A 15,794-nucleotide genomic window follows, 5' to 3' on the forward strand; every position below is an offset into this window, starting at 1 on the left:
TTTTCCAGGTGCCTGACACACAGCATCAGAATAAATAATACTTATGGAGTACTCACCAGGGTCAAGTCCTTTAGATCATTCAGAACCTCACAGTTTATTTTTACCTATTTTAGGAAACCTCAGGGCGGTTTTGAGTAGCTTGTCCAGTATCTCACAGAGAAGAGGGAGAGCCAGGGTTTAAATCTAGAGCAACGCTGTGACCACTACAATCGACCGCTTCCCTCAACGTGTACTATTTCATTAAGTGCAAGATACTGGACCACAAGACGTCCAGCCCCTGTGGCTCCACTTCCTGGCATCTTTGCCCATAAATTGTCCTCAGTGTTCCCTGTCCCTCTTCCTTCCCCGCTAGGGCCCTGCCCACCACTTTGTCTCCCCAGGCTGGCCACAGAGTACATTCCATTCCAGCTTGTCCAAAGGGCCCATGGAGTTTCTTATAATCACACCCCATCCCCAAGCTGTTTCATTTTGGTAAAAACAAGCTCTGTCTGTTTTGGGAGTTCTTGTTTGGAGAGAAGAATTTTTACACCCTATCTTTTTTTTTATCACCATAACCCCAAACCCTGATTCTTGAAGAACTTGTGGTGTAGAGATTGTATTAAAAAAAAAAAAAAAAAAGCAATTTAGATAGAGTCTTCTGGCCCAAGATCGAGGATTCTAGTCTCTGTTCCCGACCTGCTCCTGGCTGCTAAGCTCCTCTGCCTCGAAGTCTCATTTTCTCCCTCTGCATTGATTAAGAAAGAAAGGACTGTCCAAGGGACAAGATGGAGAAGAAAGAGAAGATGCCCAAAGAAACCCTCACATTTCCGCAAGAGGAAGAAAAACACCCTCCTGACGAAGTTAAACAAAATAATGCACGTACAGCCTTTAGCTAGCACCTGGCACAAGTTAGGTGCTGAATAGCTCGGGCAGAGGGAGTGGACAGGAGCCGGGGCACCTGCAGAATCTCAGGGCTGGCTGTGGCGGGCGTGGCTGTCAGAAGATTGCTTTCCTGACGTTGCCTGCAGGGTACAATTGGTGACATGCCACAGCTCTCAGGAAAGTGATCTAACTTGGATTTTTCTGTATGGACACAGAATTGCAAGAAAATCTCATTTGCATAGAGTTGGGGAGCTCATTTTTCCTAGAAGCTGCCTGTCAAGACTAAGAAGAAAGACGCATTTCTTAATAATGATTAATCAGCTGTATCTGAAAAGAAAAAGAAAACAATTCAGGAAATAAGATGCTGAGGAAAGGTGGGGAAAGACGATCTCCCCCCAGATGGACCCACCCAGTAAACCCTGACAGCATTTCCTTGTGTTCACCTGCATAAAAGTGACCAGCCCTTTCCAAGTGGCAAGGAGTGCAGAGAGAAGGCGTAGGGGTGGCCCTTGAGCACCCTGTGAGGCGAGGCTCGTGGCGTCCGTCCTGAGGCTTTGCTCATCACCATCCCAGCCCTCTTCCTTCACAGCTGCAGAGAGGTGACCTGCAGTCGCTGTGAGTGGCCTACGGAATTCCAGGTGCTGGGCGTTTTGTAGAATGGGGAGGGGTGTTCCGGCTGAACTTTCTAGTCCTTTCTTCTCAATAAGTAGAGAGCCAGAGTGGGAAAGGAGGAAGGAAGAAAGGGAAGAGGGAGGGATCTATTTTGTTTTCAGAAACATGATGATCTTATTGAAGTTTTATTGAAGTGTATTGATTTACAATGTTGTGTTAACTTATGCTGTGCAGCGGAGTGATTCAGTTACGTGTATATATATATATACTTTTCATATTCTTTTCCGTGACGGTTTATCACAGGATATTGACTATCGTTCCCTCTGTGACACAGAAGGACCCCGTTGCTTATCTGTTCTATATACAATAATTTGTGTCTGCTAATCCCAAACTCTCAGTCCTTCCCTCCCCGACCTCCCTCCCCCTTGTCAACCACAAGTCTGCTCTGCATATCGGTGAGTCTGTTTCTCTTCCATATATATGTTTATCTGTGTCATATTTTAGATTCCACATAGAAGTACATCATTTGTCTTTCTCTTTCTGACTTACTTCGCTTAGTACAATAATCTCTAGGTCCATCCATGATGCTGCAAATGGCATTATTTCATTATTTTTTGTGGCCGAGTGATATTCCATTGTATACATCCATTCATTTTGTCAATGAACATTTATGTTGTTTCCATGTCTTGGCTATTGTGACTAGCGCTGGTGTGAATAAAGGGGTGCATGTATATTTTTTAATTATATTTTTGTCTGGATATATGCCTAGGAGTAGGATTGCTGGATCATATGGCAACTCCTTGTTTAGTTTATTGAGGAACCTCCATGCTGTTTTCCATAGCTGCTGCACCTATTTACATTCCCATCAACAGTGTAGGGGGCTCCCCTGGTGGCTTAGATGGCAAAGAATCTGCCTGCAATGTGGGATCCCTGGGTTCGATCCCCGGGTTAGGAAGATCCCCTGCAGAAGGTAATGGCAACCCACTCCAGGATTTTTGCCTGGAGAATTCCACGGACAGAGGAGCCTAGTGAGCTACAGTCCACGGGGTCACAAAAAGTTGGACACGACTGAGCAACACACACACACAGAGCAGTGTAGGAGGGTCAAGGCAAAGAATCTAGCATTTACTATGAATTTGTTTTAATTCTAAAAACTTCTAGGAACTTTACAGTATATATATTTTTAATCATTTGCAGTTATTAAGTATATTTTTAAATATAAAAAGGATCACTGGCTCGGTGGGACCTGGCAGAAGTTTGCTCCTGTTTGTCTGCTGCAAGGGGGCCTGCTGGGTCTCCTGCTGAGATCTAGGGGGTGGTGCTGTGGGTGGGGTGGTGCAGGGGTGAGGGGAGCGGGCCGCCTGCCCTCTCGTCTTGGTTCCGCTCAGTGGCCACGTACCTTGGCCAGGTTTCTCCACCTTGCTAAGAGTCAGCTCCCTCTCAGGTAAAAAGGGGATGGAAAGAGAACCACCCTCAGAGGCTGGCTGAGAGCATGAGGTAACTATGGAAAATACTTGGCATGGGGCCCGAGGCACGAGGGAGGCATGATAAATATTAGCTACTACTATTGCCTGAAATCAGACGAAATGGCTGGAATCACCTGAGGGACATCTTTCTCCTCTGAGGCTCCCAGTGGGGGTGAGCAGGCAACACCCCACTGCTTCTGAGAGTTGTCAGCAGAAAAACTGTGCCCCCTTTAGTCACTTGACTCCCCAGAAGCACCCCAGTTGTCTTTTGAGGGGAGAGAGCTCTGGGGGATTCTGTTGCCTCCCCTGTCAATGGGGTCTATTTCCTTGTTTTGCTAGAAACGGGTTGCAAGAAGAGAAATCAAGCTCTTTAGCATAATGCCTGCTCTCCATTGAGGTCTCGGCGTACACCTGTCCCTTGCTGGGAATGCTCTGAGTTAAGGAGAGGTGAGGGAACACGGTTTTTTAAGCAGGAGTTACCACTTCTCAGCTTCTGGAGAAGAGCCTGGGACTCCGGAGGATGACCCAGGGTTGGGAAAGAGGGGGAACAGCTCACGCTCTCCCACAGGCGTGGTTAGAAGTGGGGGAGTCCACAGCCCCCAGCTGGCTTCCTACGCTTGCGGCCCCCCTCTCGTCCACTGTGGCGCCCACTGCGCTTACATAGCACACGCGTGGCTGGAACCGAGTGCTCAGTTTGTACCCTGGACGACGCCGGGCAGAGGCTAGTCCATGCACATGTGTTGCCCTCTGACTTCTTTTTAACGCTTGGCTCTGTTTGTGAAATGTGTGCTGGTGCTGGGAAAAGTCAGAGGAGGATAACTCAACAGGCTGTACAATCAGGCTTTGAGCACTTTTCTCAAGATATATTACATGACACCACTGAAAGTGTTTCAATAAAAGGAGACCAAAGACAGAAGCAGGCGGGGGTGTGAGAACGGGGCAGGGGGCGGGGGTGGCAGGGATCTGGGTCTGGCCCTGCCAGCGCGCCCCTGCACCTCCTGGCTCGTGGGTGATGGAGGGGAAGCCCCACCTTGCCATCTGTGGGTCCCCCTCGATACTGCGGCTAATGGGTTATTAGATGCCCCATACCTCCCTTTCCCATCTTCTTCAGCTGGTGACATCTTCACAGTTGGCATCAAAGGAATGATTTTAAGCAGTTACAAAGTGGGGATGTAACTTAGTGGGGATATAATAAAAGATGTCTGCTATTTCGAGGGCAAACATAAAAAAGTGAAATGTGTTTTATGGTTTTTTCAGATCTGTTGCCTAATTTCTAGGGCATATTACCAACCCTGTTTTTCCTATTTAATTTTTTTTTTATATTTGTTAAAAAAAAATGCTTCTCACCCCTGCTGAAAACGAGCCGTGTTGAGTCATGTGAATGATTTACACACAAGTTCACTCCTTGAAAGTTGGGAGAGCGCTGCGGATCAGGCTTTACGGGGGTGGAGCGGGCGCAGCGAGGTGGGGGGCTGGGGGGGCGGGCTAACTCAACTGATTCAAAGAAACCGGAGAAGGAGACACATGCCCCGAGGTCCGCAGGCTGGGGTCCTGAGTCCTGCTTTCTGGGCTGCCCTCGGGCCGGCCTCGCGAGGTCCGAAGCGGACCCAGTCGGGGTCTCCTGGCCGGAAGCTCACGTCAGCCCTCCCTGCAGGACATGAAGGCGCCCTGCGTCTCCCTCTGCCTCCTGGGTGCCGGGCTCTTCCTGTGCTCAGCGCACGCCCGGGGCCTCAGGAGATGCCTCATTTCCATGAACTTGCACCGTGTGGAGGAGAGCTTCCGAGGAATCAAAACAGCCATTGTGAGTGCGGGTTTGGGGTGAAGGCGTGGGAGCGTGCCTCACTTTACCTTAGCGTGACAGCCAGTTCCTGCTCGTCACCTCGGTGTCTCTGGAGGATGTGAGGTCCTCACGGCTTGTGTCTGTCGTGTTTCCCTCCGCAGCAGGCTAAGGACACCTTCCAAAACGTCACCATCCTGTCCCCGTCGGAGACCCTGCACGGCACTCAGGTACCGGCCTCTGTCTGCTCGCTCCTCTTCTGCGTTTTGTGGGGAGCGGCCCGGGGCTGAGCGGGAATCCGCGCCCTGCGCGCCTCTTCGCTGACCTCCCCGGACTCTGAGGCTCCGCCGACCCCCCACGTGTCAGCTGATGTGCGAGGCTGTGCTGGTATCTCAGGGAACTTGAACCCCAGGGAGGGTGTCCACCCCAACAGGGATTAAGGTGTCACATGCCCGGATGGGGCAGGACTTCTATGGCTTAGAGTGACTTTGGGAGGTTTGGTGGGGAAGCTGAGACAATGAACAGTGTCTCAAAAGCTGAAGAGGCTTGGGGTTAGTGGCTAAAAGAAAGGAAGGGTTTGGGGAGAATAGGTGTGTAAGGTCAATGGAAATACGTGCCAGGGGACAGAGAGGCGGCCGGGGTGAAGTCCCTGGTGGTCCAGTAAGCAGGACTCTGCTCTCACTGCTGAGGGCGTGGGTTTAATCCCTGGTCAGGGAACTAGGATCCCTCAAGCCAAGTGGCCCGACAGAAAAAAAAAAAAAAAGAGGCAAACTTGAAAGTCAGGCTGAGCCTCAGCTTTATTTATTTTTGGTCGTACCGCGCGGCTTGCGGGATCTCGGTTACCCAGCTGGGGAACCTGTGTCACCAGCAGAAGCAGCGTGGAGTCCTAACCCCTGGACAGCCAGAGAATTTTGAGCCGTGGCCTTATAATACAGGCCACAGGAAGTTCCTGCAGGTTTTCGAACTAGAGCGGGTGACCACAAAGTCTTTTAGAAAGACAGCCTGGTGATGTTCTTTACGATAGACAGCTTGAGGCCAGAAGGCAGGGAGGGAATGTCTAATTGCCAGACTAGAGGTGCTGAGAGTCCTTGCGTTAGAAAACAGTTGACTTATGAGGTGATGATTCACTTCACAGAAAGGGCCAATGAGAAGTACCTTTAAAAGTGAGCTTCTCCAGTCCATGGTAGCATTTAGAGAAACCCAGTTCTTTCGGTTATTTATGTGACGGAGTATAAGGCACAAGATCATTCTTCTAGGCAGCATTAGGCTCCTGATTTATTTATGGTAAACACAAGGAGCCACTTCCTAAATTCTATTCTAGTCAATGGTATAGGAGACTTACAGAATTTTATAGCTGGAAGGGACCCAAAGGCCATCTATTTTGAAACCATCATTTTCAAATGACCAAATTGGCATCTTGGGAGAAAGAATGTCTAGTTAGTAGTGGTTGTCAGAAATAGACTCTTAAATCTCATGCCCTTGTTTCTTTGTCCTCTCAAGTTGATGGCAAGTGGTCGGTGAGTATACAGGTCATTGTCATATTTATTCTCTTCCCCTCTCCCTCTTTGATGAGACAAAGGTTACAACTTTTTACCCTTTTGGTGAAAGGAATTAGAAGGAACAGAGGACGAGGAGAGGTTTTGTGTTGCAAGTTCAGTTTCCATCCAGGAAAAGCTACCTGTCGGACCAAGGAGGCTTTGCTGCTTTAATGCTAATGAAGATATAGATGCACCATTGCTATAGACCCTTCTCTTCTCAGACTGACCTATAAATCTCCTACACTGGCTCTTAGGGTGGAGTGCAAACTGCAAGAAGGAAACTCTGGCTGGCCAGTTGCCCTGAGCCATGCCCAAGGAAGTCAGGAGCTTTTCTGAGGAGGACCTGCCCAGATGCATGCATTTCTGCAGCTGTCAGTTTCCATTTTTGCATATCTCCAGTCCAACCAAGTGATCCCTGAAGTTTAAAAAGAACAGACTGGAGGAGAGAAGAGCAGTCATCATACTGAAAAGAATATGTGCCTAGCACAAGCCTGCCATGCAGCAGTCACTGAGTAAACACCTGTTAGTGGCTAGGGGATGTTACAGAGACGCAGACTTTAGCACAATGTAAGGAAGTGCTTTTCAAGAAAGCTGCTCAGACATCGGTCCTTTCAAAAGGGAGGTGTCTGATCCCTGGAAGCAGTTAGGCAGAAGTTAGTGATATGTCAGGGATGCTGCAGAGAGAATTCTAGCCTATAGCTGGGCTCCACCCCTTGTGAATATATCTCCTGGCCATGTGAAAAGAGGGTAAGAACTGCAATCTCTTCTTGGTGACTGTCATAAGCAGCTTTGGTGTCATAAGAGGACACTCTGAGACCAGTACAAATGTAAAAAAATGGCTTTTAGTTATTTCACTCCTTGTTGCCCCAACCCAAGCAGGCTGCTTTTGTCTCTAGGATAATAAGAGGAGAGGTCCTCCGGAGCTATCCTTAATTTGTGTCTGTAGCCCTTAGATGTATGCTGCGTGACCAAGAACCTGCTGGCATTTTATGTGGACAGAGTGTTCAAGGACCATCAGGAGCTGAGCCCCCAAATCATGAGAAAAATCAGCAGTCTTGCCAACTCTTTCCTTTACATGCAGAAGACTCTACAACAATGTGTGAGTCACCAGCATTTGCTTGCTGTCTGCCCCATGGAGCCCAGGACACGCTGGCCCTATGTGGCCTTCTGAAATGGTTCTGATGGATGCTATCTCCATTTTATCTCAGCAGAAGCTGTGTCACTGCAGACAGGAAGCAACCAATGCAACCAGAATCATCCATGACAACTATGATCAGGTAAGGGAAGGGGAGAGGACAGGGAAGGTGGAGATTCGATGTAGCAGCCTGAATGAGCAGCCTCCTCCCTGCTCAAATTCATCCATTTACCCGACAGTATTGATGGCCGGTCTGCCCATTTCTGTGTCTGCAAAGAGTGTGTTGGTCTTACCTCATTTGTTAATTTCCTGGGCTCTCCTTCCCCATTATGCCTCCACCATTTTCTTTTCACATATCAGAACTATGTTCAGATCTGAGGGAAAGCACACACCATTTAAGATGGGGCTGAGGCAGAGGGAGGCTTCCCAGGTGGCGCTAGTGGTAAAGAACCTGCCCGCCAATGCAGGTTAGATGTAAGATATGTGGGTTCGATCCCTGGGTCGGGCATGGCAACCCACTCCAGTATTCTTGCCTGGAGAATCCCAAGGACAGAGGAGCCTGGCAGGCTGCAGTCCATGGGGCCACACAGAGTCGGACACGACTAAGTGACTTAGCAAGCGCGCACAATGCAGAGGGAGCAAAGAGCCCCAGTGAGCTGTAAGCTGTTATACATGAAACGTGTACTTGGTAGCGTGTTTTTGCATCACTGTGTCTAGGAACTGTCATCAGCGTCCTGTGCGGTGATGAACAGCGCTTCTCATGTAGGTGTGGATGTTGTATACGCGCCTCACGTAGAGGTAGAGTTAGCATGTTTCTTACCTGCGTCATTTAGAGATTCTGTTGAAGTGCAGATTCTGGCTGGTAGATCTGGAATGAGGTCTGAGATGCTGTGGTTCACCCACATTCCCGGACTGAGCCAATTGCTTTGAATAACAAGGAGCTGCAGGGTCTGTTCAGAGCTCTTCTTCTTGGTGGAGAGGCTCCACAGAGTAATATCACGATGGCTGAAATTCATATGGTTCTTCCTGTGAACCAGGTATTAAGTGCAGTAAAGGTATTAGCAGCACTTATTCCTTACCACAATGCTACAAGCCATTGTCTATATTTAATAAATTAGAAAACCAAGACACAAACAGGTTATGTAATTTAACTTTATACCACAACCAAGTGATGGAGGTAGGGCTTGATCCCATGCCATCTGGCTCCACAGGACATACTTTTGTGTCTTACCATCTCCTCCACTCTGCTGAGGTAGAGCTGGAATAAGTCAGGAGACTTGGCTTCCAGTCTAACTCTGCTACCAGTCGGCTGCGTGATTTTGGGCAGGACACCTCCTTAGGGGCTGCAACGTCCAACGCTGTTCCCCCTTCTCACTGCTGGGCCCCTCAGGGACTGCGGCTTTCAGGGAGAGTGGCAGCAGTAGCCCGCGCTGATGAGAACAGGAAAGTAAGCAGAGCTTCCAGAAAAGCAAGTTTGTCTGTTTGTTTTTTTTCTGTGAAATATGGAAAAAGAAAAACAGAGGGCAAAGAATGAAGCACTTCTTATTTTGTTTATAAGTTGCTGACATGATGTAACTGTGTGTTTGTAGAAAACAATTTAGGTCATCTGTTAGGAAAATAATTTGGGGTCTGTAGGCCCTGCAGAGATAATGGTTGCATAAAAAGCAAACCTCATGGGGACCAGAACATGGGGCAAGTGACTGAAAACTATGGTACAGCTCAGAAAGGCAGGGTGTGATGACGATTTGCACGGTTTCAGCTGGAGGTCCGATCTGCTGCCATTAAGGCTCTGGGAGAGCTGGACGTCTTTCTAGCCTGGATTGACAAGCATCATCGAGGAACTTCCGCTGCCTCAAGACAAGGAACCTGATCTGGGGGGGATGAACAGCCCCTGAGAGGCTTCTGGTGGGGGACAGCCAACTTTGAAGGGGAGGGAGATGGGGGAGGCCCTGTTTTATGCAAATGAGGGTCTTTTTGAGGGAGTCTTCCTACTTGTTTGGGATTCTCTTCTCTGCGCTGAGGTGTTGTAAGGGGAAATTCTGGGTTTGAGCACACCTCACCTTGTGGCTAAAATCTCACTGGCTGGGCCCAGCTTGTCTGATCTCACCTGAAGGTATCCAAGCAGTCTGCTGTTTTTATATTTGTAACAAAATATGTCTGTTGTGAGGTCCTGTGGGGCCATCCTGGAGGGAGAGGGTGGGCTTCCCTAATTTATTGTGAAGTTTCTTATCCCATGTCTGTGATGTGAGCTAAGTGATATCCTGTGGTGCATATTGTACTGACTGATTTTTCCGAATAAATTCTGTTCTTTACCAATTAGTGGAAGTGTTTTCTGTTTTAGGAAGGCCAGTCAGGGACCGTGAATGGAGACTATGAGAAATGAAAGGGGCCTTTGGGGAATTCCCTGGTGGTCTAGTGGTGAGGGCTCTGAATTCTCACTATGAAGGGCCTGGGTTCAGTCCTTGGTTGGGGAACAAAATACAAGACATGCAGTGCTGCCAAAAACAAATAAATAAATTTTAAAAAAAGAAATGAAATGGGCCTTGAAGAACAAAAACAGATGGGAAGACTGAGGCCTAGAAAGGGGTAAGAATTTACTCAGAGTGAGTGAGGAGTGAGTACAGGGGAGGGTTTCACACTGGGCTCCACCCAGCACCTGTGCTCCACTTGAGGATCGAGAGGGTGGACACAGGGCTCTAATCATGACTCCTTGCCATCTCTCCATTTCTGATCTCTCTTTCTCTGTGTTTCTGTCTTTTCTCTCTGTCTCTCTGTTATTGAATGGGGTCCCAATGCTCATGGCTTTCAAAATCAGTACTCACAAATGTTGATGTAAAGGAAAGTTGCCTTTTATTCAGAATGCCAGCAATCTGGGGACAGGGTGGGTCTCTGCCTCCCCCAAAAAACCACCTCTGAAGATTCTGCTCAGCCGTAAAAGCTTTTAAAGGGAAACAGGGAAATAACCTCAGTTAATCATCGAGATGGGCCGGTGCCGGGGGTGGGGGGGTGGGGGCTGGGGAGGGGGGGTCAGAGTCGTCACCATCCCCCACTGTGTGCAGGCTTGTCGACTCTGTCTGACCTTTCTTATTTCTTTAGATGTTATCTTGTTCACACCGTTTGTTCAAAAGATCAGTGAAGGGGAAGCTGGGGAGGAGATCTGGTGATGTGTTAATTACTTATTCTTTACTTCTATTTCTTTGATCTATGGAAAGAAACAAGTTAGGCAGAGTACTCTGTGATCAAAAGATGTGCAAAGCATGCCAGGGCCAGAGGTGAGCAGAGCATGGGGGCCTGGTGTAAGGTTAGTGACAAGAGCGGGTGCCTCCTGCAGAGAGCTCTTTTCCTGCCCAAAGCCGCCTACGTGTCTGTCTTGTCTCTCCGTCAATTCTTTCTTATTGCTCCCAACCTAGATATATCTTTTCAGGCCCTAAATTCATCCCCCACGGGTATGTATGTGGAGTTGGAGAGAAGGTATTTCTAACAAAGGGATGGTTGTCATGGTGACAAAACTGAATGACTGTAGCCCAAGGCAAGAGGAATTCTGGGTAGAGGGGTTCTGGCGGAAATGGGCACCAACTTCCAGTGGACAGGCCTCAGATGGCTACTGACAGTAAGAGCCGATACTTACTGAGCAGCTGCCGTGTGCTGGATGCTGAAATCAGTGCTTTACGTGTACCATCCTGGGTCCTGCACCTGTAATGTAACTGGCTGGCTGGCTGAAGCAACCTTTCTTTATTCCTACCTGGGAAAGAGAGTTCATAGAATAGGCTTTAGTGTTTGAAGTCAGCCAGTCCTGGCTCCAATCCCGTGTGACTCTGAGCAAATTACTTAGTGTCTCTAAGTCTCAGTGTCCTCGTGGGTAAAATGGAGATAGTAACACCGGTCTCCAAGTGTGGCTGTGAGTTACGAGGGAGATGAGGGCCCCGCAGCCCTGCAGAGTGGGAAGCCGCACGTGTCGTGTAAAGAGCGCCGAGTCAGGAATCACAGTCTGGCTCCAAGTCTGCTGTGATTCGCCTAGGACAGGTCCCCACATTGCTTTGACCCTCAGTTGTCTGCAGTGTGGATACTGACCCCTGTGCTGTCATGTGAAAGCCAGAGCTTTATGATGGCCTAAGAAGCCCTCATACCTGCACACACTGCCTTCCCAACGGTCTCCTCGTACCATGCCCCCACTTCTTGCCCAGGCTCAGTACCCCTTGACCACGCTCGCCTGCGTCATGTTCCTAAAACACATCAGGCTTGTCCTCACTTAGGGCCTTTGTGCTTTGCGTGCACACACACACAAGCCGAGATAGGATTAGAAGAAACCTCCAATGTTATGCTGGGATGGGATTAACAGGCTATTAAGAAGAAGCAGTGTTTACAGAGGACTCAGCCTTCTCAAGGTGGCCTGGCTGGATGTCCATCCTGAGCTGACTGGATGATGGCAAGGCCAGCTTCATGAGAGCGTGTCTTATCTTCTGACTGCCCCGGGTGTGTTTCCCACAGACACCTGCATGGCTTGCACCTCCCCCTTCTTCAGGCCTTTACTCAAAAGGTATCCTATTTAAGCATAAACTCTCCCATTTCCACCTTTAGCACATCTTATACCCTTTCCTGGCTTCCCCAGCATCCTACTTTATCATATCTGTTTCTCTACTCAAATGTAAGCTCCATGAGGATAGGTTTGTTCACTGCCTGGCACTTAGTGTTACATTCACATTTCATGAATACGTGATCTAGATGAATTAACACAAAAATAATGGCAAACACTCCTTTAGTGCTTTTGTAAGCCAAGCAGTCATCTAAGTAATATACATAATGTAACATATTATGAATATATATTTCATTTTAATTTTTAAGGTAGTCCTATAGAAATGAGAGTGAAATAAAATGAAAAAGGCCCCCTCTTTGAATGTTGACCATACAGATCATTGAACCATGGGGAAGAACCTGGACATAGAGGTCAGGAAACACCTGATGTCATACAGATCATAAGCGGCAGAGCCAGGCTTCCAGTCCCCTCAGCCTGGTTCCAGGGTGAGCTTTACAGTCAACAACAGTGTCCAGGTGTTGAGCACTTATTACGTGCCAGGTGAAAATACTTCCTTTTTCTCCTTTACATCGCATGATAATCCTCTACAGGAAAGATTATTAACAACCCAATTACACAGATGATGAGGCCTGAAGCTTATTGAGGTTCAACAACACAAAAAGGGTCACACAGTTAGTTATGGAACTGGGGTTTGTTAAGTTAATTAAACAAGGAGACCCTTAGAGTGAGGTGGCTGTGATGCCCTTGGGTGCGTGGGGGGGGAGGGGTCTGTATGAGCAAACCAAAATCTAAGCCTGCAAATGCCTCAAGGTTATGAAATAAAAACTCTGAGGACTAGTCACTGAGAGCCAACTAGACGTTACGCTGCAGCCGAACAGCTTCTTTCTTGGCTTCTGCACCTTCTCTGCTTAGGTCCTTCCCAGCTGGCTCCTGACCACTGAGAGCTCCTAACCACTTGCGGTCTGGCGCTGCTGATTCCAAGAGACTTTTGTTCAGATAAACTGGTAAAAACAATTTTTTAATGTGCATCAGTTTATCTTTTAACAATACCCAACGCAGGTGTTCTACCCCACCTTTCACGCATGGTGGACAACGGAAGAGGAGCTTTATTGGCATAAGGAGCTGTACCTACAGGAAAGAAACATTGTTTTATCAATGGATGTAAAAGCAGAGGAGGAGATGGAGTCAGAGAGGGAGAGAGAGGAAGAACTATTAAAGGAGAAGTGTCCCCCGCCCCCATATCTCCCACCTGCTTACTTCACTTTGACTCTCGCTTGCCTGTCTGTCCTTGCTCTCCTTCCAGACTTGAAGAATGTGTCCTGGCTCTTGTGTAGTCAGTCCACAGGGGGCATGGCACAGAGTTGTGCTTTTGTTCCTTGGTGTTATTATTTTTTGTTGGTGTTATTATTTATTAAGCACACAGCTGGGGCTTAATAAATGCTTGCTAAGGAACCAAGTATACAATTCTCTCCCAAACCATGCCCTCTGAGTCCTTGATTAGCTCCTAGGAGGCACCCTTGAGAAATCTGGGGCTCACCTTCCACAGCTCAGGTGCAAGGGGAGGGAACCCATAGCCTGTGGCAGGACCCTGTGGTACTTTATGTATATGGCCTCACTTCCTTGTGGCTCAGATGGTAAAGACTCTCCCTGCAATGTGGGATACCTAGGTTCGATCCCTGGGTGGGGAAGAGAGTCTGGAGAAGGAAATGGCAACCCACTCCAGTATTCTTGCCTGGAGAATTCCATGGAAGAGCCTGGAAGGCTACAGTCCATAGGGTCACAAAGAGTCGGACACGACTGAGCGACTAACACACTAAAGCTCAGAGGATCGGAGGAGGTCGTAGGTCTCATTCCCTTGTGACCAGCAGAGGCATCTGAGACTCAGGGAGGTGGGAGGACTTGCCTGAGGTCACATGGCTGAAGGATGGCAGGTCCAGAAAGTGAACCCAGGTCTGATCTTCCTGGATCCAGTGCTCTCTCCCCTTGCTGCTGGGGAAGTTCACTTTGTTTGGACCAAGCTATCTAACCCAGAGCCCCAGTTGCTACACTGGCTGCCAGCAACACAGATCTTTAAACCCAGCTGCATAAAAAGGGGCCTGGACTTGCCAGCAACAAGCTGTGAAGTTACACACATATTTATGGACCAACAGAGAGGGAAGAAGCAGAGGCCGACTTCTGAAGGTGTCACACGATGTTCCTGGCACTGCTGAGTCTGGTCTCCTCCTGGAGGACACTCTAGCCTCCTTTCAACCTCCAGGGTGGATTGCTGACAGCCACACACGCTCAGGGCAGCTGTCTTTTGAACAATGAATTTGCTAGGAAGTTCAGCTGGTAAAGAATTTGCTTGAAATTCAGGAGACCCTGGTTCCATTCCTGGGTCGGCTCTGATCCGCTGGAGAAAGGATGGGCTACCCACTCCAGTATTCTTGGGCTTCCCTGGTGGCTCAGGTGGTAAAGAATCTGCGTGCAATGCGGGAGACCTGGGTTCATTCCCTAGATTGGGAAGATCCCCTGGAGAAGGGAATGGCTACCTACTCCAATATTCTTGTCTGGAGAATTCCATGGATCAGAGAAGTCTGTAGGACTGCAGAACATGCAGTCACAAAGAGTCAGACATGACTGAATGACTTTTACACTTTTTTGTCCAAATGGATAAGAGGATTGGCTTTCATGTGAAATCCTGGTCCTGCCACTTGTCGTGTGACCTTGAACAATTTACTTAACCTGTGCCTACCTTTCCTCGTGTGTGGATTGTAATAAGGATTCAAGATACCATTTATAGTAGCTGTGTAGTCGGTGCTCACTAAAATGATGGTTGTTACTATTTAGGCATTTTAACTTTTTAAATCTTATTTCCCATGAAACACCATTGTCTTGGGAAATCTTTCTTCTTACATGTCGTTTTTTTTTTCAAACTAGCAAATATGACAAGGCAAAAAGCACTGGCCCAGGCCAGCTGTGCTGTCTTCTGGGTCTGTATTTCCCAGACCCAGCTCTCAGCTGGGCCCCCATACAGATGCTTGAAGTTTTATGTGGCCAGCCAAGCCAGGTAGCCTTCCCAATTCTCCTGCTACTCAGACCACCCCCTGCAGCCTCTCCTGCCCATATCCTTTCTCTGACACAGACTCATCCCAGTGTGAAACTCTTGCCTTGACTCTCCCCAACCTTGTTCATGCCTAACACAATCCCGGGTGCATCCAAATCACCTGACGTCCTCTGCAGCTGTGTACAAATGCCCCTGCTCAGTGGCAGAAGCCAACCGATCATTCCTGGAGGTAGACTCAGGGGTCAGCATGTCACGTTTGGCCAAGGAGTTTCAGTTCAGTTCAGTTCAGTTGCTCAGTCGTGTCCGACTCTTTGTGACCCCATGGACAGCATGCCAGGCCTCCCTGTCCATCAGCAACTCCCGGAGCTTACTCAAACTCATTTCCATTGAGTCAGTGATGCCATCCAACCATCTTATCCTCTGTTGCCTTCAATCTTTCCTAGCATCAGGGTCTTTTCCAATGGGTCAGTTCTTTGCATCAGGTGACCAAAGTATTGGAGTTTCAGCTTCAGTATCAGTCCTTCCAATGAATATTCAGGACTGATTTCCTTTAGGATGGAATGGTTGGATCTCCCTACTATCTAAGGGACTCTCAAGGAGTTTGGAGGAGGATATATTCTTAAAAGGGCTTCCCAGGTACCACTGGTGATGAAGAACCTGCCTGCCAATGCAGGAGACTTAAAAGACATGGGTTCAGTCCCTGGGAAGGGATGATCCCCTAGAGGAGGACATGGAAACCAACTCCAGTATTCTCGCCTGGAGAACACCATGGACAGAGGAGTCTGGCGGGCTATAGTTCATAGAGTTGCAACGGATCATACACAA

The 15,794-nt window shown here is 48.4% G+C and overlaps 1 protein-coding gene across 1 annotated transcript; it reads left to right on the top strand.

The window, feature by feature from the left end:
* The first annotated feature begins 1,360 nt into the window (after positions 1 to 1,360).
* Positions 1,361 to 9,259, top strand: IL19 (interleukin 19). The gene is made up of 6 exons (XM_061161185.1): positions 1,361 to 1,499; positions 4,594 to 4,740; positions 4,881 to 4,946; positions 7,201 to 7,353; positions 7,463 to 7,531; positions 9,149 to 9,259. The coding sequence occupies exons 2-6, from the start codon at positions 4,597 to 4,599 to the stop codon at positions 9,257 to 9,259; spliced, it is 543 nt and encodes a 180-aa protein (XP_061017168.1). The 5' UTR covers positions 1,361 to 1,499; positions 4,594 to 4,596.
* The last annotated feature ends 6,535 nt before the right edge of the window (positions 9,260 to 15,794 follow it).

Source organism: Dama dama, chromosome 14, assembly GCF_033118175.1.
Source record: "Dama dama isolate Ldn47 chromosome 14, ASM3311817v1, whole genome shotgun sequence".
In the NCBI taxonomy this organism is placed as follows: Eukaryota; Metazoa; Chordata; class Mammalia; order Artiodactyla; family Cervidae; genus Dama; species Dama dama.

What these genes read in the sequence shown, in the direction of transcription:
- IL19 (XM_061161185.1), top strand. Translation starts at nt 4,597, where the DNA reads ATGAAGGCGCCCTGCGTCTCCCTCTGCCTCCTGGGTGCCGGGCTCTTC. An exon ending in AGAAGACTCTACAACAATGT is followed by an intron (nt 7,354 to 7,462) that starts GTGAGTCACCAG and finishes ATTTTATCTCAG; the next exon opens with CAGAAGCTGTGTCACTGCAG. An exon ending in TCCATGACAACTATGATCAG is followed by an intron (nt 7,532 to 9,148) that starts GTAAGGGAAGGG and finishes GCACGGTTTCAG; the next exon opens with CTGGAGGTCCGATCTGCTGC.